Source organism: Lepeophtheirus salmonis, chromosome 14 (genome assembly GCF_016086655.4).
Source record: "Lepeophtheirus salmonis chromosome 14, UVic_Lsal_1.4, whole genome shotgun sequence".
Classification (NCBI taxonomy): domain Eukaryota; kingdom Metazoa; phylum Arthropoda; class Copepoda; order Siphonostomatoida; family Caligidae; genus Lepeophtheirus; species Lepeophtheirus salmonis.
In genome coordinates, this window is record NC_052144.2 from 17375148 (window position 1) to 17398718 (window position 23571).

Sequence of the window (23571 nt, forward strand, 5' to 3'; positions counted from 1 at the left end):
ATTATATTTAATACTGTCTAGACCTGAATGTTTGCAAAAATGTTTATAAAATTAGGCAGTTTGTAATTGAACTGAGCCGAACGAAATTTTCAAACAATGTTATTACTTATTTGTACATATTAATCTAAAATAACATATTATATTTCTCTAAAGAGTATTTACATAGTATAGATACATTGAATAAAAGTATAACAACTGGCTAAATACTTTTTAACAGTCAATGCAACTAACAGGATACGAGATACTAGAGTAAAATATGACTGTCTGAAAGACTCCCTCATAAATATTTTTAATTCAGATTCACTTAAGAAGTTTTGTGATTTATTAAGTCACAAAACTTCTAAGCCCTCACAAATGATAAAATCTAGCCAGGCCTCTAGTTGTAATTAAATAATGCTTTTTAAGACGAAGAAATGGCAAAGTATACAATTTACTTATATAAGTTGGAACTTCTACACTACATAATAATATTTATATATATTATGAAGGCACAAAATTTAGATATATCTAGGATTATATATATAAAGGAGGATTGACATCTTATTTTCATACTAAACCTTGTATGACTACTATTAGTTGCCTTGTAACTTTGAACAACTGCATTTAAATCATTTATGAGTATTGGTCAATTTTCTTTAGATAGGGAAAATACACCATTATCTTAATATTAATTATATTTTTATAATAAAAAAACACATCAGTATAGCGAAGAAATCAATAATATATTAAGAATAAGTTGATATTATGTACTTAACATGAAATAAAATTGTATAAGCCTCTGTTGCCTTGTGATTTTTAAGATTCTCTCCAGAGAGATATTTATATTTTGTAGTAAGTATTTATATGAATAATACTCGTCAAATCAAATTTTCTTAAGTATCACCACTTTCATATTGCTTGGAATAGTTTATAATACAGACAATAGATTTCTTAAATTAAGTAATCCATGTACAGACCAATAATAGTTCTACAACTAATAATAGGAAGGATTTTGAAATTTATTCACAGCTGATAATCACAATAACGAAATAACATTTGCATGTCCAAAATAAAACTGAATGAATCAATGAGATAAAAAAAAATTATAACGGAGAATTCATAAATAAGGAAAGTCAATTTTAAGAATATCATATAGGTATGTTTATTATTTTTCCAATAAATACTAAAACAATTATATTATTATTTTGTTACATGTTAACTATTGTTTTCAGTAAAAAAACTAATAATTAGCTAGTATGGCAAACATTTAATAATTTATTAATTTGTGTGGAGATCCTAGATCTTTGCGAGATTAATATTCCAATATGGTGAAAAGCAATTTGGCTGTTTAGCACAAGAAGATTCCCAACTCAATAAGTTTAGGAATTGTAATGGCATTCAGATATTCCACCAGAAGTAATGGGGTATGTTATATATTATGTAAAACCGATAATCACTTGAAAGTTCTAGATAACTGTAATTGATTTATTTCTTTGGAGATCCTAGTCCTTTGTTAGAGTAATATTGCAAATAACTATTTATATGTAATAAGCATAATAGAATATGCTTTGCAGACCAAAATATCGAGAAAAGAGAAACACATTATCTTAACGAGTCCACTTGTCTTTCAATAAAAAAAGAGACACAGTATTACTAGATAAATCAGGCATGAGCTTGAAATGTCCAGATTTTTATAATTATCCGTATAGACCGTATATCACAAAGTCAAAGATATAATTGGAATTGATTTAAATATGATTGAGATGAGTGATTTTTGCGTTGTATAAACCATAGACCCTGGATGATGATTTTAATAAAATAGTTTTTATATAGTAGGAGACGAAGCAGAGTTTATCTTCAAGAAGTTCAGAGTAGCTGAAAAAGGAGAAGAAGAGCTTTCTCTGTTCCTCACTGGGGGTTTCAGTCAATTATTCTGTCGTTGTATGGAACTCCTTAGTTCTTAAATGTATAAGTATACGATAATTCCGTAGAAGGTCTGGAAGAATTTATGTAAAGGAACAATGATTAAAAAGATCGAATTCACTATCACAGACCTTGATATGAAGAGGCACCTGCTCAATGAACGATTCTTCCATTAAAGAAAATGAAATCCACCAAGTGAATCAGTTATTCAAGGGCCTATTACCTTAAGAGTTGAGATCTCTTGAACTGACCATGACATTGAAGAGAGTATCAGAAGGCGTGTGAATTGGATATTCTTGGGAACAAAAAATGGTTAGATGCGGACCCACATATCCTATTGCTCCTTAGGAGAGATTCATCCAAATTATTTTGAATCAAATGTCTTTCCACACAGTTCCAACTCTTCTCTTCTCTCACCTCCCTCCTTGATCCCCTTTATATAGTTATTAATAATATTATTACAACCCAGTATAGTCCCATGAATATGATACATATCAAGGACGCTCTTAATTCATCAATATCCTTGGTATATATATGAATATACGTCATTTGGATATCAATGACGTCATTACTACAAAATAGAGATTTAATTCAATATTTTTGTAAGTTTTTGATTCATGTTTGGTGTGTAAATGACTCAGTCATGATTAAAAAGGATAAGATTTAACAAAGAGTGGAAAACTTTATATAATTAAACATATAAAACACTAGGAAGAAATGGCATAATATTTTGTATATAATTATAAGTTATAACTTAATAATGAATAAAATTGAAAGATTAGTAGACAACTCAGCAATGGCTAAAAACTAAATACCATGTGACTGAGTGACGTCATGTATGTTTTGATTTAGTTTATGATCTAGTTCTATAATTATTTTGCATCAAATACAGTAGTTGGAAGGTAGCAAACAAGTTTTAAGTTGCTGAAAGTAATGACTGATGAGTGATGTCCATAGTCAGATGGATGCCATGATCCACTCCTAACAGATTCTATGTAACTTCGCCATGTACTGTGCATCTCCAGACTGTAAGCAAAAGTTTTCCAAAGGGTCGCCAATTAAGTTCTTCAGATTTCCCCGTGATAAAAATAGGAGACTATTATGGACATTAGCCGTAAGACAAGGTTCTTCATGTAGTAAGGCTAAGAATTGGGTCCCAAGTGAGGATAACCGTCTTTGTGGGCGTCACTTTATTACAGGTGATTTTTGATTTTTTAATTCCATTTTCATATTATTACGATAAATTGTAATAAATAAATACACTTCTTGATTCATCAAAAATTATTCTAGGTAAAGCTTCTCAAGTTAAAAGCCATCCAGACTATGTTCCGAGTATATTCACACCTTGCTCTTCCAAACCTCAACCATTTGAAGTGACAAATGATGAACTTATCCAGTTTTTCGAAAGAAGAGAACATAAAGTCATTTGTAAATCTCTCATCTCATCTTTAGGCAAACAGAATGTTCCATATTCTATGAGTCAAGGCAAGGAGGGTTATGAAGAGTTTATTCAAAGTCAACAAATTATTTTATTTATTCCTATTGTAGGAGTTAAGTTGGAATCGGATGAGTTGGGCAATAATGTAGAATTGCTAGAAACGGATAAATAAAAACTTCTCTTCGAATGCTAGCGACTACCACAAGAAAATCCATATAAGCTCTTTCTCGTCTTCATTTATTAATGATTATATTTTAAGTTGATCTTATGTTGACAGAGTTACGAAGGACCTTATACAATAATGATGCGTAGAGTTATTGCTATGGTAAAGGGGATATTTGATAATATTTTTTCATAGTAATTACACATTAAATGTAACATCTTATGTTAGCATGTCATAGTTCTTAGGGTTATGGTAAAATAGTCTCATCATATTGGTCTTAAAGTGTAGGCCATCATTGGAATAGCCTATGTATACAAAAACATTGATTTTTTTCTCTTGAATAAACTAATTAAGTTCATGGTTGTTTTGTAATGTCAAAATGGTACTCGGGTATTCTTAATCTTCCTAGATGTAGTCTCAATATTTGCATGTATTATTTTAAGTCAAAATTTATAATAATATATGTTTATTTTTGAATTGAATAAGACTCATTCTACAATTAAATTTAAATGTCTAATTATTACTGCATCTTGATTTATTAAAACAAGTTGATATTCTATTATAGTTTTCCAATTTTTAGATTCTTGCTCATAATATTGATTGTAATTAAGCTACGAGAGACTTAAAAGTTAGTACTTTTCTTAAAGAAATTAGTAAAACAATTAGGGTTTTGGATCACAAGAAGAGCATATTTCTTAGTACTAATTTTATAATACAGATACTATAAGTAAGGATGTGAATATTGGCTAAATTGCAGGGAGCGTAAATTAAAAAAAAAAATGTTGGTAGGTAAGAGCTAAAGCTTAAAAATGAAGTAGCGAAACGCACCTGCTGGCTTGAGGAAATACATGGACCGATATAAATATTTTTTATATTTTATATTCAGTTTTTATATTTCAGCTGTACAAAAGAAGGCTTGCTAATTAATCTGAACTGCTGGCATTGAGTTCTTTATGACTCATAATTAATAAATTATGAGGTATAATATATGAGTATATTACTCCATTAACTATATAAGTAATAACTTATAAGCTAACTCGTATGTAAACATGATTTTGACCGATTTTTTTTGCCAAAATGAGCAAACGAAGAGCGTTAAAAATTTGAAAATTGAGCAACTTGTATTTAAAATTTAAAGGAATTAATGTTTCTTTATATTGATAATAATTTATTAATATATTTTGCTATATTATATCGACATAGCAAGATTTTATAAATACTTTCTTCTGTTAATTTTTGACTTTCATCAGTATTGGTAGTAAAAGTACTGAAAGACCGTTCAATGTCCTCATTAGTAGTTGGAGCAAATATGAAGTGGGGGAGATCTTCAGGAGCCTTGTTAAATCTAGGTATCTCATCATCAGTTTCACTGATTATACGTCCAAACTTTTGCATAAACGGAAGATCAGGACTTCAATATTTGGCGCAAAAATATTTCACCATTGTTGCAAGATTCAAGGGGGATTATTCAAGAGTCAATTTTGCGCCAAGTTTATCCTCCCTCTAATTGGTTGTTGTCAGAATCTTGCTCACTTACATATCCGATCATGTAATCCTACTCTTAATTTCATAAAATACATAGTTTTACCTCTAAAACGAAAAACTAATGAAGTAAGGTTTTTGCAAGTGGATTTTCCCTCGAAAAATATCATTAACGAAACATCTAACGCTTTTGTGTAATCCAGGGAGTACGTTAGTATTGGAGTGTGCAAACTGCAATATATTTTAGACATTCCTTTATTCAAGAAGTTGTATTACACTTTTTCATATAGAGTATGAGTATTTGTTATAAAGACCAATTATAATGTATTGTTGTTTAATAACTTTTTGTCTAGAAAAAGTTTAAATGTAATAGAATACGACTTGTACATAATGGCGAGAATCCTTTTTACTTATTAGTTATTACTGGTAAGAAATACTCCACTCTTAATATTTTACATTTAAATCAAGATATCTTTTTTCAGATTTTTTTAGTCAACATATCCTAAGACAAATTAACACCAGGACCGACCATAGTCCTTAGCTCTCAGAGACCAGTGGATATATTGGATAACACAACAGATACTTTTTCGAGTATGCAACTAGGGAATTTAAATATTATTGTATATATGGTTGTGCTTAGTTCTATGTCTATCATATCTATCAATGACGATTCCATTTTAGAACTCCAGTGATTCATTGAATATCAGTTTGATTCAACCATCAGCTCCTGCGTTTCATAATCAACAAAACAATTATTATTTCTTGAAATATATTGGAAAACGTGAAGAAATAGTTTCTAGCTTTTACTTATATAATTACAAATCGTCGGCATTTAAATTTTTAATATTATTTAAAAATTGCTATAAACTTTTTTAAAGTTTTACCTTAAAATTATCAATAAAAGCTATATTTCTACATGTAATTACACAAATGAATGTAATTCTATTATTCCTAATGAAATTCTTAGACAAAATGAAGCAAAAAAATATCACATTGGAACTTTGCCTTGTATTTGTTAGTTGACTATTATTTCTATTTTTTGCGAAATTGAACTCGATTGTTATTAAAGAATTTGATTATGAGGAAGTATGAACTTTATATTTTATTAGTCAACTTGTTTGAGTACCGCTTTCTATACATTTCGTATTCTAATCAGTTGGATCTATATCTATAATATTGAAGACATAGTATCCGTCGCTAACTTTGTTTAATAAAGTTAAAGTCAAGGTATTATTTTAATTAATTACATTGATGATTGGAGTTGATTGATTCGTTGTTCTGTACTACTTCATATCATGGCAGAATGAATCGGAACATATCGGATATACATTTTTTAAAAGAAGATTGAGCATTTAAAAAAAATTGTATCAAAAAGGTTGGCTTTGAGCTATCATTGTATTTTTCTTTCTTGGATACTTAAATATACATTGTTTGTTTTTTTTAATATTAGATTGAGATACGTTCAATAATACTTTATAAATATAAATTATAGTCAAGTAGTACATTAAATTGTTGATATTATGACTCATTTTTCTTTATTATTTTAGCAATAATTATTTAAAACTTCAATTGTTTATTCTTTTAATTTTTTTTAGTGATAAACGAACTTGTTTTCCCCGAAATTCATGAAAATTAAATGTCGATACAATCAATTTTCATTCAATCCATTGGAAGTGAACACCTTTAAATTATATTTTTTGTATGAAAACATGTAAAATATCGAAAAGAGTGCATACTCCGTCTCTAAATATAGCTAGAATCCAAATTTTCACTATTGTTTTCAAAATTGTTCAGCAAAATGAGTAATTTTTATTCAAAAAAAGGACAAAGTGAACTAACTTATGACTTATCATGGACGTCTCGACATGTCCATGGTCAATGGACTTATATAGTGTACGGAGTAATGTTTAAAGTTTTTATTGTCCGTTAAGAATGTTGAACATTACTAATGTTCAACATTCTTAGTGGACAAAAAAAATATATTGGCACTGCTACTACTACATTGTCAAAAATTGATCACGTGATCTTCATTTCTCCACCTAATTTTAAAACTTTAGTTTATTAAGAGCAAAATATGAGATTTCATTAATTATTCGTTCATATTTTGAAAATTCTAACGTATCAGTAAGTAAGGAGTACTAAATTTGACAAATAATAGACATCTAACTATAGTTTATTAGTTATATGAGAGCAGATATGTCATCTTTCTAAGCAAACCATAATTACTTTTTTCAACCTCACCGCAATTTAGGCAATATTTATAAGGATTTATTCATCCGATTTAAGTGTGTCACTCATGCTACATTTTATTGACCTGGCGCTACCGGGCCCTTAGTATTACTGTATTAGATTAATGACATACTTGATGAGATATAAAAACTATCAGGTCTACTGTATGAAGTATGTAAGTTATTTATTGCCCTCAAAAATGTTAAATGTAATTAATCTTGTGTCAACAGAAGATCAAATACAGAATACTCTGTTTTTCCAGCTTTACTGACTTGCTAGTCACTCATCGTTTCACGTGCGTACATTAAGAATTTGCTTACTCTACCAAAGAGAAAAATATCTTTATGTTCAGTGCATAGTTGTTGCATACCTTGAGTGGAATACTCCTTCAGTGTTGTGTGGTGCAGTTTTTTTTTTTTTGAAATTATTAAGGTAAGTTCAAAGGAGGATTTTATAGAATCCACAATTTTTATATATATAAGTGTGGGTTTAATTTTATTTCTGATATTGAAATCATTTCCACGCACGATCAAATGTAATTCTCACTTTTTAATTATTTCTTAATAATTTTCTTGATCCAATTGCTTTACAGAATCATCAAAACCACTTATAATACATTTGAGCCATGTTAGTTACGATTTTTTCTCTACTCTGTGTTCTCTGTTCTTTGATAATGCTTGGTTGCCTCTCCAAGAAATTCGCTTGGTTTGTCAAATTTTTGTTTGTAGGATGGGTTCTAGTCTGGACGAATATAATTATAATCACTTTTGCTCTTCTGGAACCTTCTAATACAGATAAAGCCGTGCGCAAGGCTCATAGTTTCATTAACATTATGCGGACTTATGTTTTGGGACTCAAAATCGAAGTGAGAGGGACAGAAGTTCTTCAATCCACATCAGAAAAAAGTTTTGTTATCTTATGTAACCATCAGTCAGTTCTTGATATGCTTGTGATGGGGGAAGTATGGAGTATAGTGGACAAAATCCGTGTGGCTGTAAAGTCCGAATTTAAAAAAATTGGGCCTTTAGCTTGGGCAATGAGTCTTTGTGGGGCGGTTTTTGTAGATCGTAAGACAGCCACTGGAAAAGATACACTTAACAAAGCTGTACAAGAGCTACGAGACACTAACTGTTCCCTCTTTGTCTTTCCTGAAGGGACAAGACATTTCTCCCAGAACCTCGAATTTTTACCTTTTAAAAAGGGTGCTTTTCATGCGGCCTTTGATGCTGGATTTCCATTACTTCCAGTTGTCATTAGTCATTATGACTTTTTTGATGAGCCTTATTACTTTGGAACTGGCAAAATTATTATCAAAGTCCTTGAGCCTATATCAGTCCAAGGGCGTGACAAAAAAGAAGATATGGAGGCTGTAATACAAGAGACGAGAGATAAGATGTTTAATACTTATTTATCAATCTCATCAACCTCTAAGGCCAAGTTGGAATAATGATTAATTATGAATTTGTTATTCCTATATAGTTTAAGTTATTAGTTAGTGACTTAGTGTATGTATATGTAAATGCGTGTGTTATCCATTCAGGCGTAATATTATTTGCATTTTTTGAAGTATTAAGTTATATGTTAATTATTCTAAAATTCAATTGTTTAAAATGTGCTTTTTATCATTTCAATAAGTTTACTTAAGTTATTACCCTTTTACTATTGTTATTTATAAATCTATATTTTAAAATGTAAACGTGATATTGAATTAACTGCCTATTTGAATGTGAACTTTAATTAATACGTCAATTCAACCTTTTTATTTTTTTTTGGACAGCAAATTTTTTAAAATTATATAATTAATTTAAGTATCGGAGAATACTAGAGTGAGTACTCACTGGTTAATTAATTTATCTTATTGCCCCCCCCCCCCTCTAAAGGCGGGTTACCACATCTATCGAGATTTTGTAAATATACGTGAATAAGTTAGGAACGGACAAATAGACTATATATTTTAAGGACTTTCCATAATATTATCTTTAAACCTTAACAATTCTTTATATCAAAATTAAGAGGTTTTGTGATTTAAAAGGAATCTTGTTTGGAGGAGAGTACCACAAAAAATAAATTTTGGAAGCATACGAGTAACTAAAGTGCTCCGAAAATTTATTTTTGTGGTATTTTCTCTTCTCCAAACGAAGAAGTATCTTGCTCTAAACAAGGTTCGTTTTAAATCACAATTATTTTTTTGTTGATATTTTTGAAATTTTGGTATGAAGAATTGTTGAGGTATGAAGATTATAATATGAAATGTCCTTAGAAATACATAGTCTATTTGTCCGTTCCAAACTTGTACACATATATTTACAAAATCTCGATAGATGTGGTAACCTGCCTTAATTTTTGCTGACCTATGAAATATTCTTCGCTGGGGGAGGGGGAAGCATGGGCCCCGTTAACTCCTGTCACTGAGTGACTACCAGAATATATCAAGCATAACTAACCACGCAAATGCCATGAATTCTTGCTTTTTATTGAATTTACAAGTAAAGAAACTAATACATAATATTATGTCATGTGGAGAAACGATAAATATAGGGATAACTCGGAATCACAGAATCAGATGCTTTTTCTCGAATTGGCATTGCAAAAATAAGTTGCAATATATTTTTTGAAGGATAACAAAAATGGCTTTTCAATAATGTACGTAACTTTATGATTTAAACTTGTTAAACCTCTCAAAAGTAATGTTAAAAGAAGGTGTAAGAGTTATTCACTAGGTGGAATAAGTTGGTAACTTGCAAGATATTATGGTGTTCTTATTAATTATTTATTTAAAAATTCAAACGATTTTATTTATATTAACAGTGATTGATGTAAATCGTGTATGGTTTAGCTGCTCCACTTTTTTAGAATTGGTTATTTGAAGATTTTTTTTTTTGTTTATTGCGGTGACCGATATTTTTTCCGCTAACATGTTTGTCCCTACATTTTTTCCGCTGGTAAATTTTCCTCGAGGATATTTTGTCGCCTTTTTATGTTTTTCTATTATCGGTTCGAACTTTATTATATAGCTAGGATTATGCTGGGAAAAATGTAGGGGGCGAACATGTTAGCGTAAAAAATACGGGTACTAGTGTGATATAGATACCGCTTAGAAAAACAATGAATATGATAAAAACGGAGACAGATACAGACTTTAAACATAAAAGCATAAAATAAAAGTTGTTTAGAATTTTGAGTTATTAGGATATCCTATTCCTGCCATTGCTACTCGGTGTGAGGTTAAAAAGTGAAAAATGGTCAACGTGGTAAAAAGTAATGGAGGATATAAAATAGTATGGTAAAATGAAAATATATAATAATAATTTAAGTTTTTATTATTCTGAAATACACATAATAATTACAATTTTTTTGTATGTAACGTGATTATTATTCTCTAATTGAATAGGTCTGTAAAGTTATAAAATGTAATATTTTTTGAATAATACTAAGCACATAATTCTTAAACAAATCCCTAAATGGAGAAAACAATCATTATTTAGTAGAAACTTTAGCGAATATCTCTTTAGTTCATCATCCATCAGTATCACTCTAAGATCAAGAACTAATTCATGAGCTGATTTAAGTTTTTATTATATAAATCTCATATCGTTTTGTATCGTGATCTTTCAAGTCTCACTTCAATGAATATAATATAGACTTAAATCAAATTTATTATTAAATATTTTTATTTTACCATATGATTTTATATCCTCTATTACTTTTTAGCAAGTAGACCATTTCTCACTTTTTAACTTCACACACCGAGTAACAATATGATGGTTAGGAATGGAATATCCTAATTACACGTTAATGAATCATAGTAATGGGATTAGTTGAGGCTGGAAGAAATGGAAGAAGCTCTATCCATAGAAAGAAAGGAATATTTATTGATGAATCATAGCTCTTTTCCGAAGATGGTGGGTAGCCTCATATTTCTCTATCGTATCCACTGTTACTATCAATGGAGATTAAATAGCTCACGAAGGTCCTTTCTTGAATTCATCTCACTTGCCCTTATTATTATCCCATTGTGTAATATATATTTTATTCATATTAGTTATAATGATATTACTACTGATTCTTTCATTCTTTGTAGACTCCGCCTCGACTTCCTTTTTTATGAGGAAAAATATTGCGAGAGAAGAGAGGGGAAGCGATACATATTTTAATACCAGGGACGCCCATAGGGTTATATTTTGGGAGGGAGTAGGTTTTTGGAATTAAAAAAAATTGAAATTGTTTGGAAAAACAAAATTGGAAAATTAAATTTTTGAAAAAATAAATGGAAAATTAATTTTTTTGGAAAAAAAGTTCCGAAATTCAATTTGAAATATCAAACTTTCTGGAAAAAATGCCAAAACTTCACAATACTTCACAAAAAAAAAATTAAAAAAAAAAAAAATTATAAAAATTCACAGCAGTTCACAAAAAACTTAATTTTTTTCCAAAAAAATTTCATAAATTTGATGTTTTTAGAGAAAAATATCAAAAATTAATAGCTACTCACAGAAAATTTCATTTATTTGAAAAAATATTTAACATGAAATTTCAAATATGGAATTTTACTAAAAAACATTTTAAATATAAAATTTTTTGTAGTAAAAAGCAAAAATTCATACAACCCATTCCAGCCGTCCCTTGCAGACGCCCCTAACTACTGATTTAATTCATTTGTTAATATCAGCTATCTGTTATATGATTTTGAATGGAGAAAATTAAATTACTGCTATGAAGAGGATAACCTTCTAAATTTAAATTAGAATTTGGACAGGGAAAATATTGTAATTATATTTAAATTAGTACATATTGTAGATAACTAAAGCCCTAAACATAATTAATACATTTTAAAAATGGTTTGAGAATTTTTCAAAATTAGGTTTTGTAATCAATTCAAGTAATTTATACCTACATACGTATATTCAACACAGCTATGAGCTTCTGAATATAAAGCACCCCTTTCAACTTTGAACAAATATAACTAAAGTTCTAATCCCTAAAATATGTTTTGGAATGACTTGACGAATGGGGAAGAAAAATAAGTTAAAGGTCTTTTTCTTTTTGGAATTTTAAAGAAGAACAATGAAATTTCAGAGGTAACAAGACTTTGCAATTCTTAATTCTAAAGCCCTCATCGCCAGCCGACTAACTACCTATCAGCCTATTCGGGAGGATGAGTTGAGAGCTATCATTTTGGCATCTTCCACCCGCTATGTTTATCTCACAATGAAAATTCCTAAATCAGGATGTGAGTCATGGAATTTTGCAGGAGAATACATCTGGTACCTTCCATCGACTTAACGTAATCATAGGAAAAACATTTTTTGTTAAGAAATTTCAACAAATATTTATCTTGATTCTTAATTTGCATGTTTACCGTGTTTTTTATAGATTGATTTTTAGAATATTAGTTGAAATTCTACCCCATGGCATTATGTATAAATTATAATGCTTATTTATGTACTTGTTACACAATTGCTCCGGTTTATTTATATATATGTATGTTCTATATAATATATAAACCAAATAAAGAATGTTAAAAAAAATGTTTTTGAATCTTTGAAGATTGGATTTTGAAATATGGTATATTCATGTCATTTAACCCTATATTCAGCACCAAACGATTAAAAAAACTTGGAATACTCAAAATAGCCGAAAATACTCTAAACTTATGGTCTTATTCTAAAGACCCAGAGACTAATAGAGAAAAAATAAAGTCATATTTGGAATTAGGAAATCAAATTCTACTAACATAAGTATACCTTGCTCTTGTGATAATTTTTGCTGTTGAACAAAGTAATTAATCAATTTAGACAGTAGCTTTTTTTTAATTAAGTTTTGAATTAAAAGTAGTTATCTGACATGTATGTTGTTCGTAGGGAAAAAAATTTACTGTAGGGTAGATTTATAAAAAAAGTCAAAGTAATGTCATTTATTCTACATATGTATATTGATTTGTTCTTCATCCTATCCATTTTGCAATACAAGGTAAATGTATCGACTACATTTTCAATAAGTGTCTCTTTTTTAAAGCTATAGATAAAACCGGGCGCGACGTTGAAATAAGAACAATCAAAACTTTTAACTTTAATTTCTGTAGCGTCTAAACATGTATAAGCAATATTTGGAGACCAGCTGGAACACTGAATTGTCTTTTCTATTCTTCAATGTACACCTCTCTGGCGTCCACGATGACCTCAAGAAGCCTTCTGAAGGATTGGCAAGTTTTTGTTATGTATTCTCTCTACATATCGGTCCAGTATTAGTTTACAATGGCCTTCATGACCATGATTTTTTCGTGGCTAAAGGTGAGACTCTACACACTACCAGAAGGCGTAGTCCAAATGGTTGGTGTCAGGTGAATACAGGCCATATTCATTTTGGCCAGAAATGGATGATTTGCTCAACCCTTTTTGAGCAGGTTTGCCAATATGGGAAGGAGCGCTGCCTTGTTGCAAGACCACATTATCATCCGGAAGTTAGCCCTAACATCCTGAAATGATTTCTTCATTGTTTTGATTCTGGTATCTCCTTCCCAAGGAAGGAGGACTCTATTATATGGCCTGGTAGTTTTTCATCGGATGAATTTACATCCCATCGTCCCTCGTGGAAGACATAATTTTCTATTAATTTTGAAATGGATGATCAAGTTAGAAGTCTCTTCTGTCGATTCTCTCTATCTTCTTTGGTCCTAACTCTCAGAGTAATGCTCGAGAAATATTTTTACCAAAGCCTGATAAGATTGACTATAGTTTTCCGAAAGCCTAATGACCAAACACTTTAACTAATACCATATTAAAAGAAATAGAGAGAGAGAGAGTAATTTATTAGTATATCAAGTCCATGAAGTTGAACGTCAGGATGATAAATCAATTCGGATTTCAAAAAAGAACTGATAAAAAAAAAGAAAATTTAGAACTGATATGGAGAACTGAACTGGACCAGATTGATACTAAACTAGACGGAACTGCCATCTTAAGTCCTAAATAAGGACTGACTCATATTATTATTTTTTTTAATATAGAAGGAGCTTTTGATAGTCTTCCATTTAAAGCTATAGAAGAAGCTTTCTTTAGGTTCTGAATTGATGTTTTTTACAAACAAATACGTACGTTTTGAAAAATAGGAGGATTCAATATTATCAACAAGGATGTCAAGTCTTATTTATGCTAATAATAGGTCAACCTATAATTTTATCCCCATTCGTCAGAAACTATTCTATTCAGCATATAATTCTACCTAGAGCTCGACCAATATTAACTATTGGATTTGCAAATGATATATCCGTGATAATAATCGGGATATATCTATCAACAATGGATTATAGCATCCGAAAACGAGTGAATGGAATGAACATGTTTGTGGATAAGATTAGTCTTAGGTTTAGCAAACCTAAAACAAAAGTAACGTTATGTACCTGGTCTGACAAAGTGCATGCACCAATATTGCATATGAAGGGTACACTTATAGGTATAATGGGTGAGCCAAAACAGGTATCTTGGTTTAGTCGTCGATAAAAGATTGAATTGAAAAACGCATTTAGATTACAATATCATGAAGACAAAATATACTTTATTCTTTGCTTGAAAAATGAATGGGTATCAGTCGGGTTTAAGACAACTATATGCTGAATAAATACGTAAGGCCTATGTCAAATAAATTTTGACTTACGAATAAGAAATATGGGCACCACTTATAATAACAAAGAAGTTTAAGATTGAGAGTTCATATGAATAAACAAGTTAGGATGCTTACTATTTTGTAGGTTGATGGGTATAGATGTAAGTAATATTATCCGCCGATATGTAAAAAAAATTAAGCCGAAAATTAACGTGGTCACCCTGATAATTTGAAGAATATTTCAAATTATATTCATCGTTACTTTTCATTAGTTCAGGTACTAGTGATTACTTTATAAATTATATATTCTGTCTTCACCAGGTTTGGAAAATAAAACACATATATTCATGCAGCAATTACAAAAAGCCAACCCTCTTCCATTATAACATTATTGTCCTCTATGGTGATGAGCAATGCTGTATAAAATATTTTCTAGAAAACAATAGTAATTTTTCTAGTTGGGAATATGAAATAGTTTTTTCCAAAGCTGTTATTATTATTAATTAATTCTTGAAAATAGAACATCTAAGTATACAGTATATGTCTTTGCTAAATACTTAGTAGGATTTGTGTTTCCTTTCTTCCTCTCACAGCTGATTGCAGTTGGTCTAATCAAACGTCATAGCAGCTAAGCTGCTCTCCTCCAAAAAATTCTTCAAATGGTAAAGATTACCTCATTAAATTCTGGTTTCTTTTATTTTTACCTACTTGCAAGACATGCTTATGCATCAAAACACCAACAAGAGCTTCCTAAGTCTTGCTCAATCTAAGCATAACACTACGAACAATGGCAACCCGTATGATTATTGAAGAAAATAAAATGATTTTACAGTTGACACATCTACATATATGCATTGAGTAACAGTGTTTGAATTTTTTTATATACTTGCTCCATAAGTAAACAAGTTGATACGTTCCCTTCAAGAAAAAGAAAAAAGAACCAGCCCAGAATCATCCTTTATCGACGATACATAAATTCTCTCTAAACTATCAATAATCGGCAATTCTGGCAAGTAATATGGTACATCCGGATAATATTTGACCTTTCTAAAAAAACATCATCAAGAAATAGCTTTTGCTTAAAAAAGTAATCCAATTTTTATATGAAAAATGTGCTAGTCCCAAATATTCGGGCAGTATATATATATATATCTTCCTTCTTCCATGAACATAATTATTCCAAAGTTAAAAAAATATTTGGGTTCTTTTAATCAACCTTTAACACTAGAACAAAGGTGGTAAAGCATCTCCTTTCCTGGACTGCTGGTATCAAAATTGATCTCGCCAAAGTGTTAAAACTATGCTGACCAACACATTAATGATATTTGAGCCTGTGTTGATTAATATAGTTACCATACAAGCATTAATTGCTGCAAAAAATCAAAAGAAGGGAATTAGAAAAGGTCTGAGTACATGGTTACACAAGAATAAATATCAGTGGGTGCAAAAATGATTTCACCGTCCGATGAGATAGCAGAAACTGATTTTAGGATAATTAAAATTCGTCGATGTAGACATATTGTTCCCATCCTTATTATAGTACAACTTTTTTTTTAAGACTAGGGTTGCAACATTATATATTTTAAGGCAAAGTCAAAACGATATCTGAAATGATAACATTGTCGCTGTCGTGTTAAAACATTTATATAAATATATACAAGGTGAGGACTCAAAAATTAGATAATTTTAAAAGCCGTTTTCACACCTTAATATTTTTATTTTGTGCCATTTTTATTAAAAGCAAAAGTTGTTAATTAAACCATTTTCTACACTTTTTATTCAATATGTCCCCCTCCATTCTGAGTGATGGCTTCAATACGGGGACGAACAGAAGCACAGCTGCCCTTGATGAAGTCCGAGGATAAGTTGTTCCACTCCTCCTCTGTGATTACGGACTTCTGAACATCGACATTCCTGTGAGAAGTCTTGTTCGTCTTGCCTTCCAAGACGCACCAAACAGCGAAGTCCAGGGGCTTACGTCGGGTGAGGACGAAGGCCTGAAGGCAATCGTGTTCTCCCCGCAGAAATGCTGCACCTTCTTTTACGTATGTGCCGGGACGTGGGTGAACTCATAATTGTCCCTAGGGAACGTGCTCTTCAACCATGGCAAGATATTGTACCTGAGGATCTTGTAGTAGACGTCCGTGTTGACTTTCTCGTTGGCCTTGAAATAAGGGAGTATCTTGCTGTCGTCGGACGCCATGACGTCAAAGACCATGAACTGAGCCTGATATTTGGTCCTGAAGGTTCCCTCGACCTGAACTCTTGATTCAGCAGAGAAGGGATTATTTCTCCTGTTCGGAACTGCGTCCACTTTTCAAAAGGAGATCGCACATCTTCTGCTTTTTTGCTTCTTGCTCGGACATTTTTGATCGCACAAAAAAAAAAAAAAAAAAATCTAATTGTAGCTTTTTGTCAGCTCTTTTGAATGGTGCCAAGTTTTGCAAAATATTCAGAATTTTAGAACGGAGGCTAGATGGCATTGAAGAGGATTCTCATTTTTGAGTCATTACTTGTATACCTTACGAGGGACAATATTCCATATACATCAGCTCATCAATCCCATTATCCTCCACAAATATTTCTTATTTATATGAAGATATGTATATGAACTATACATACAATATGTAGGTATATTAGAAGTAATTGAGTTTTGTAGATCAATGTACAATGTACATTAATAAGAGGTAAGATTAAGATTATAATTTGGTAGAACACACAAATCATTATGAGAATAATTATTATTCATGTTATTGACCTATCAATTTTGTATATTTCCATTTATAACATTTTTGTAGCTATATAGCGTTAATTGTAAAAATAGGACACATAAAAATAGGCAATTTATGAGTATATACTTTCTAAGTATAATATATGCAACTAAAAGAGCTGGAGTCGTTTATTTGATAACTTATGAATTCGGTATGACATTTTTGTAGAAAAAACAAAAACAAAACAAAGTTGATTCATTAACAAAAAGAAAAACTATTAATGCGTGTACTTTTTTTTTTTTTTTTTTGGTCAAGCTTAAAAAGATCGCTTTGGGGTTAAAAAAGGTGTCCAAAATATGTCCTAGAAAGCGGGAGCTACTTGTTCTAGTTGACAATATGAACAGGCCTTTTTATTTTCCAAAGATATCACAATTATTATTTAATTCTTGAAGATGGAACCTCTAAGTATAAAGTAATAACTAGTGTGTGTGCCCATGTGTGGATTTGTTGCAGAGTTATAAGTGTAAGTCTTTGCTGGATTCGAAGTAGAATTAATGATCGACATCAGAGTATGTTCTTCCTGTAAATGGAGTGGGATTTGTCCTTAGTCCCTTCCTTTCATGGCTACTTGCAGCTGCTCTAATATAATGTCATGGCAGCTAAGCTGCTTTCCTCCCAAACATTTTTATAATTGTAAGAATTGCAACGTTTATTTTCGTTTTTTATTTTATTTTTAGATAGCGTCAGTACATGTTGTATGGATGTTTGTTTAACATCCATCTTTGAAGAAAGAATTCCCGCTTATTTTTAATAAAAGAATAGTATATTTTATATCAATAATCTTTTTTCCTTGCACAAATACCATTTTAAATGTTTTAATGTATTTCTAGCATTTTCTCCTCTCCAAATAATATACCTAAGTTGAAATATTTGTAAGTAAAGAAAGAAGATAAATGAGAAGGCGGAAGTGATCATACACCTATATTAGGGCCCTTGTTAATATGATTTTGGAGGGAGAAAATAGGAGAATCTTCAAAATTTAATATAGCATTGGTGTTTATATATTATATAAATATTATAATTATACTCAAATTCATGTATATTTGTTTTATTATACATTTTTATAACGATATCCATGAAAGATATCCGATGATGCTTAGTTCAGTGGGAGAACTTAACACCACGACAACCTATTAAGCTAAAACAAAAAAGAAGTAAAAGAATACGCAACAACCGTTTTTCCTTTTCTAATTTTTAAAGGTAGTTTTTCCATTGCATACATATAACAGACAGCTGATGGTCTTATTGAGTAATACCATATGTTTTGCTCTCGCTTTCTCCTCGCGCTCTCTAAAAATCCAACTCCACTTATGATTGAACTTGCTATTGATTTGGATTTAAGTCCTTTGACTTGAGAAGAAAAAGTCTCTACACATCTGTCCTTATTATTGAAAGGATAACATTTTTTATATTTGATCTTTTTAAGGAATGAACAAGTTTGCAAAATATATCAGAAGTAGTTTACACACAATTCCTTTTCTTTTCTTGGCCACGAGTTCGGGAGGGAAAACTTTGAGCAGATATATCGTCTCTCGAAGTTACTATATTTTTATAACATTATCTCATAGATTTGTGCACTTACCGGGATTTCTACCTTTTTCGCATCCATGTAAATCGTCATCTGAGACCTGGGCCGGCACTATCCACTGAAGGGCCCAAGGTAAGATTTGTAGATTTTGTTCCCACCCCCGTAATTTAATTACTTTTTGGTTTTAAATAATTAAGGACACCTTTCCAATATTTATTGAGGGTTTTACACTCCATTTTTCTTGAACACACTGACAATTAGTTTTTCAATACTTAGATCTTCTCTCCTCAAGAATAAAATGATTATAACACCAGCTTGATATTTTTTTATTATTATGTCGTTATGGCTGAGCTTTAAATAAACACGCTCGTTGCTAAACCTCATCTAAAATCACATTCATTATTTTTATTTTATATAACGTAGTTTCCTTTTTTTTAAATAAAGGCTTTAGCTACACATACTCGTTGTTAACCCTTTAGGCCTAGAATTAAATTATTGAAACATGAATATTAGACTGAGTATCGTTCATAATTGTATTTTTTTCTCTCTTTTTTTCGACAATCGTGAAAAATTTACATCAATAAAAGTAAAAATTGTCAGTTGGTACCGCAGATGTGACTGAAATGTCCAACCGATAAAAGCTGTTATATTTGTCTTAAACTCAACTTATAATGTGTTGTAATGACACAAATTGATACTTTCATAAACGTACGTGATTGTTTACTACTATTTAGTGTAGCCTGAATTTTGTCTATCCAGTAAAATGAAACGGATGTTAAGGAAAACTGAAATGCACCACCAAAGTTTTTGTTTTGGCCGAAAAGTGGTGCACTTTTCTGATGCAGCACTAACTTAAAACATAAACAGAACTTTTATCTACCAGCCTTGTTCTGTTTCTAAGCTCTACTTCTTTATTTATTCTTGATATATATATTTTTTTTATTGTATGATGAATTAGTCACATACAGGCGTAAAGGGTTAAAAATGAGTCCTCAATTTATATTTTATTGAACAAAATTGTATAAGATATAAGTTGATATAAGGCTTACGAAATTTTATATATGTTTAAGTAATGTTCTCATACAACTCTATACACTTATTCTCCCTTTTATTTTATTTTTTCAATATGACACACACGGTTGTTTGGATTGTTATTTCTATAGATGAAAATAAAATCATAATGAAAGAGGTTGTAGTTGCTACCTGAATAGGTGTTTTTATTTTCCAAGGCTGTTATCATTAATATTTTATTTTTGAAAAGAGAACATATGACTAAACATTAGAATCACAAAAGAGTGGAAGAATAAAAGTAGGATTTGTTGAAGTTATAAGAGTAAGTATTTGAAGGACTCGAAGTAGAATTGAGGATCCATTTCGGAGTAATTCCTGCCTATGTCATTGTTATGTTCGGAGTGGGGTTTGTATTTATTTCCTCGTAGCTAATTAAGTCAAACGTCATAGTAGCAATGATACCATTTTACCAAGCATTCTTAAAATTATAAGGGTGAACACGTTAATTTAATTTAATTTTTTAGCAAACTAGTATATCATACTATTTTCAACCATTATTATTTCTTCAAAAATGACTACTCTACGGATGACATGCAGACACATATACTTCGCTTTATTGATATAGATACATCCAATGCATATCTCTAAAAGGATAGTGTTGATCCGATTGATTCTTCTTCCCTTTTATATTATCATGTACATTTGTAAAGTACACTCTTTATCTTTCTATGAGCCAGAGTAGTATGTAATATGTATTTAATAAGAATATACATATGTGATATATATTATATGTGTTCCTATTAATTCATCATTGTCTTGTTCCTCCACGTTCCTTCTCATTCTCTCTCGATCGTCTTGGATTCCTCTTATTACATAGATTGTGCCTAGTAGCCTCGTCAAGACACAACAGATACACGTGGACACACCGTGAGGAACCACTGGATAAAATAAATATGTACTCACTTCAGTATTGTATCTTGGTCATGATTTTTAAGGAGGGGAAGTGTTATTTTGGGCTAAAAAAATAGGAAAGCATAGTGGGTAAGGAAACTATATTTAACAAAATCATAGATTTTGTCAAAAATTTATTGTGCTTTAAAGAAATGCCCCAACTCCAGTCAATATCCTTTACGGTACAAAAAAAAGGTATCTAGACTCCATTTGTGGTTTTTATTGAAGTGAACCCGAAAAAAATGGTATTTTTTAAGGTTTAAAATATAGGCTTAATATATATATCAAACATAATTAATTATTGAATTAGTAAGTTTTCATATTTCAATGGACCACGAGTTCCTTATGTTGAGTATTTTTCGAGTTCACATAATACTCAAATCCAACTATATTTATTAATACTTTGCGGAGCTCCATACCAAACTATTATTTAGGTAATCTATCTCTTGCAGTGCCCTTAACGATGTACCTCGGAGTACACTTTGATACACAAATGTTATACAAAAGGTGGAAAAACAACTACATTATTTTTTTCTGTTAAACATTAGTATAGGAAAACAAGTGTGTGTGCCTAGTAAACAGATATTCGAACAATTTAGTTAAACAATATTTAGCTTTTTTATTATTCAAATAGTCTTAAAATTGTTTTTATGATAATAAAAATGTAAGAAAACAACTTATATGTAAATAAAAAAAAACTTATAAAAACTTAAATTGATTTTTCCTTCTTTTCTATGTTTAAAGAATCAATTTACTCTAATGCAAGGAATCCTTTATATTCCACTCTTTTTCTTCTTTCCTATTTCCTATTTTTGACCAACTAAAAGTTATATTATTTTTTAGAGTAGGATAGTTATGGAATACAAGGGGTGTCTGAAAAGTTTCCGGCCTAACAAAGAAACAAGACATTTTTTAAGAATTTTTATTTTTCAAAATAGTATTCTTGTAACTTTACATACTTATCCTAGCTACAAGAGCATCTCCCATCTCTGTAGCCTGTCCAAATAGTTTTTTGCGCTTGTTTCTGCAAAATAATTGCTAAATGATACCTTTTTTTTTTGGTTCAACTACTCCGATTTGGATTGACTTAGATACGTCAAATTTTAAAACAACCAGTCTTTATATGTCTGCAATTGTTTGAATCCGTTTGAAAGTTACACTTTCAAAAAAAAAAAGAGAAGAATTTTCACAAAAACACATATTGACTCACTAAAACGACTGTTACATAACAACAGCGCTTCCAAAATGACTGTAACTTTGGTGAATCAACAGATGCTAAATAAATATGACTAGCTTTTATTTACGAATGCTGCTATTTTCACGTTGAGGTCGGAACCTTTTCAGACCACCCTCGTAAAAGAAGGAATTCAATTCAATTATAGTGTAATGAATGTCTTAAGAAGTTAAAATATTGTTTTCGGTTGATCTATTTATTTTATGTCATCAGAATAATAATTAATAAATAAAGTTCTTGAAATCCCTTAAGGTATTAATTATGGCTAGGCGGGGCAAGGGTAAAAATGCAAAAAACTTGCATTCCGTACAAAAAGCTAAATTAGCCAAGGAATACTCAAAGATCTACAAGTACATAAAATTACCTAAAAGGCGAGCTAGACTCAGTGCTCCCTGATGCATATCATATACCAATACAGTATAAAAAAAGAGAGTACAATATGGAAGGAGCACTGTATAAAACGTGAATGAAATCTCGCTGGCGGTTTGTTCAACTCAAATGAAAAAGAGGATGTACCTTATATAAAATTTCATAAAACAGATTTAATTGAGCAACGAGATAAAGTCGTTTTTTTTTGTCAACTTGTTATTTTTATTCTATCATTTTTGTGGAGAAAAAATACAAGTATTTAGTGAGTAGCTGTGTGTGAGCGTGCGCATGACAAACAAAGAGTAAGACCAAGGATTTGTTTGAGTGAGTTATCTTTTTTATTATTAATGTAACATTAGTATGTTCCTGCACTCCTAATAACTCCGGGCAATGTTGAATACTACCGCTGGTTAATAACATTGCCATTCAGGGAGTTGTGTTATTTTGCCGGAAGACTCCTGTCGTTTTGCAAACAAACTAATATAATTAAACAAAGCAGTGCCCTCATTGCTTTGATTCAATTCCCTTTTACGCAATCAAATATTGGGATCCTGAAACAGTCCTTTCAGCATTGCTCAACGTCCTCTAATCTAGTTTTAAAATCCCTATATTGTACCATATTTGTAAAGCACATACATAAAATACAATGATAAGCAAAAACAAAAATAAGAAACTCTTAAGGTAAGATATGCATATCTATGCTTTAAACCTATTAAATATATGAAAATGTGTATTTTCATTTTTAATATATGAAAATATCCTTTCGATTGTAAACAACATGTTTTATCTTATTCCAAAGATTGTCTGTTTCTTCTCTAAGAGCCCTAAGGAGTTGAATATATACATAATGTGGTGAATCATTTTGAATTCTTTTTATACCACTTTATCTAG

The 23571-nt window shown here is 30.5% G+C and overlaps 3 protein-coding genes across 5 annotated transcripts in view; 2 read left to right on the forward strand and 1 right to left on the reverse strand.

Moving 5' to 3' along the window:
• Positions 1–23571, reverse strand: part of dUTPase (Deoxyuridine triphosphatase) — a 98117-nt gene that overhangs the window by 4930 nt on the left and 69616 nt on the right. The window lies entirely within an intron of this gene.
• LOC121129175 (THAP domain-containing protein 11) lies at positions 4–4007 on the forward strand. 2 transcript variants are annotated; one of them, XM_040724858.2, is made up of 3 exons: positions 4–3101; positions 3193–3387; positions 3451–4007. In XM_040724858.2, the coding sequence occupies exons 1-3, from the start codon at positions 2909–2911 to the stop codon at positions 3510–3512; spliced, it is 450 nt and encodes a 149-aa protein (XP_040580792.1). In that variant the 5' UTR covers positions 4–2908; the 3' UTR covers positions 3513–4007. The 2 variants fall into 2 exon arrangements, with proteins under 2 accessions (XP_040580792.1, XP_040580791.1); XM_040724857.2 differs by having other exon boundaries at positions 2529–3101; positions 3193–4007.
• On the forward strand, positions 7492–8933 carry LOC121129342 (uncharacterized). Of its 2 annotated transcripts, none has more exons than XM_040725055.2 (2): positions 7492–7646; positions 7807–8933. In XM_040725055.2, the coding sequence occupies exon 2, from the start codon at positions 7840–7842 to the stop codon at positions 8659–8661; it is 822 nt and encodes a 273-aa protein (XP_040580989.1). In that variant the 5' UTR covers positions 7492–7646; positions 7807–7839; the 3' UTR covers positions 8662–8933. The 2 variants fall into 2 exon arrangements, with proteins under 2 accessions (XP_040580989.1, XP_071749448.1); XM_071893347.1 differs by lacking the exon at positions 7492–7646 and adding an exon at positions 7649–7749.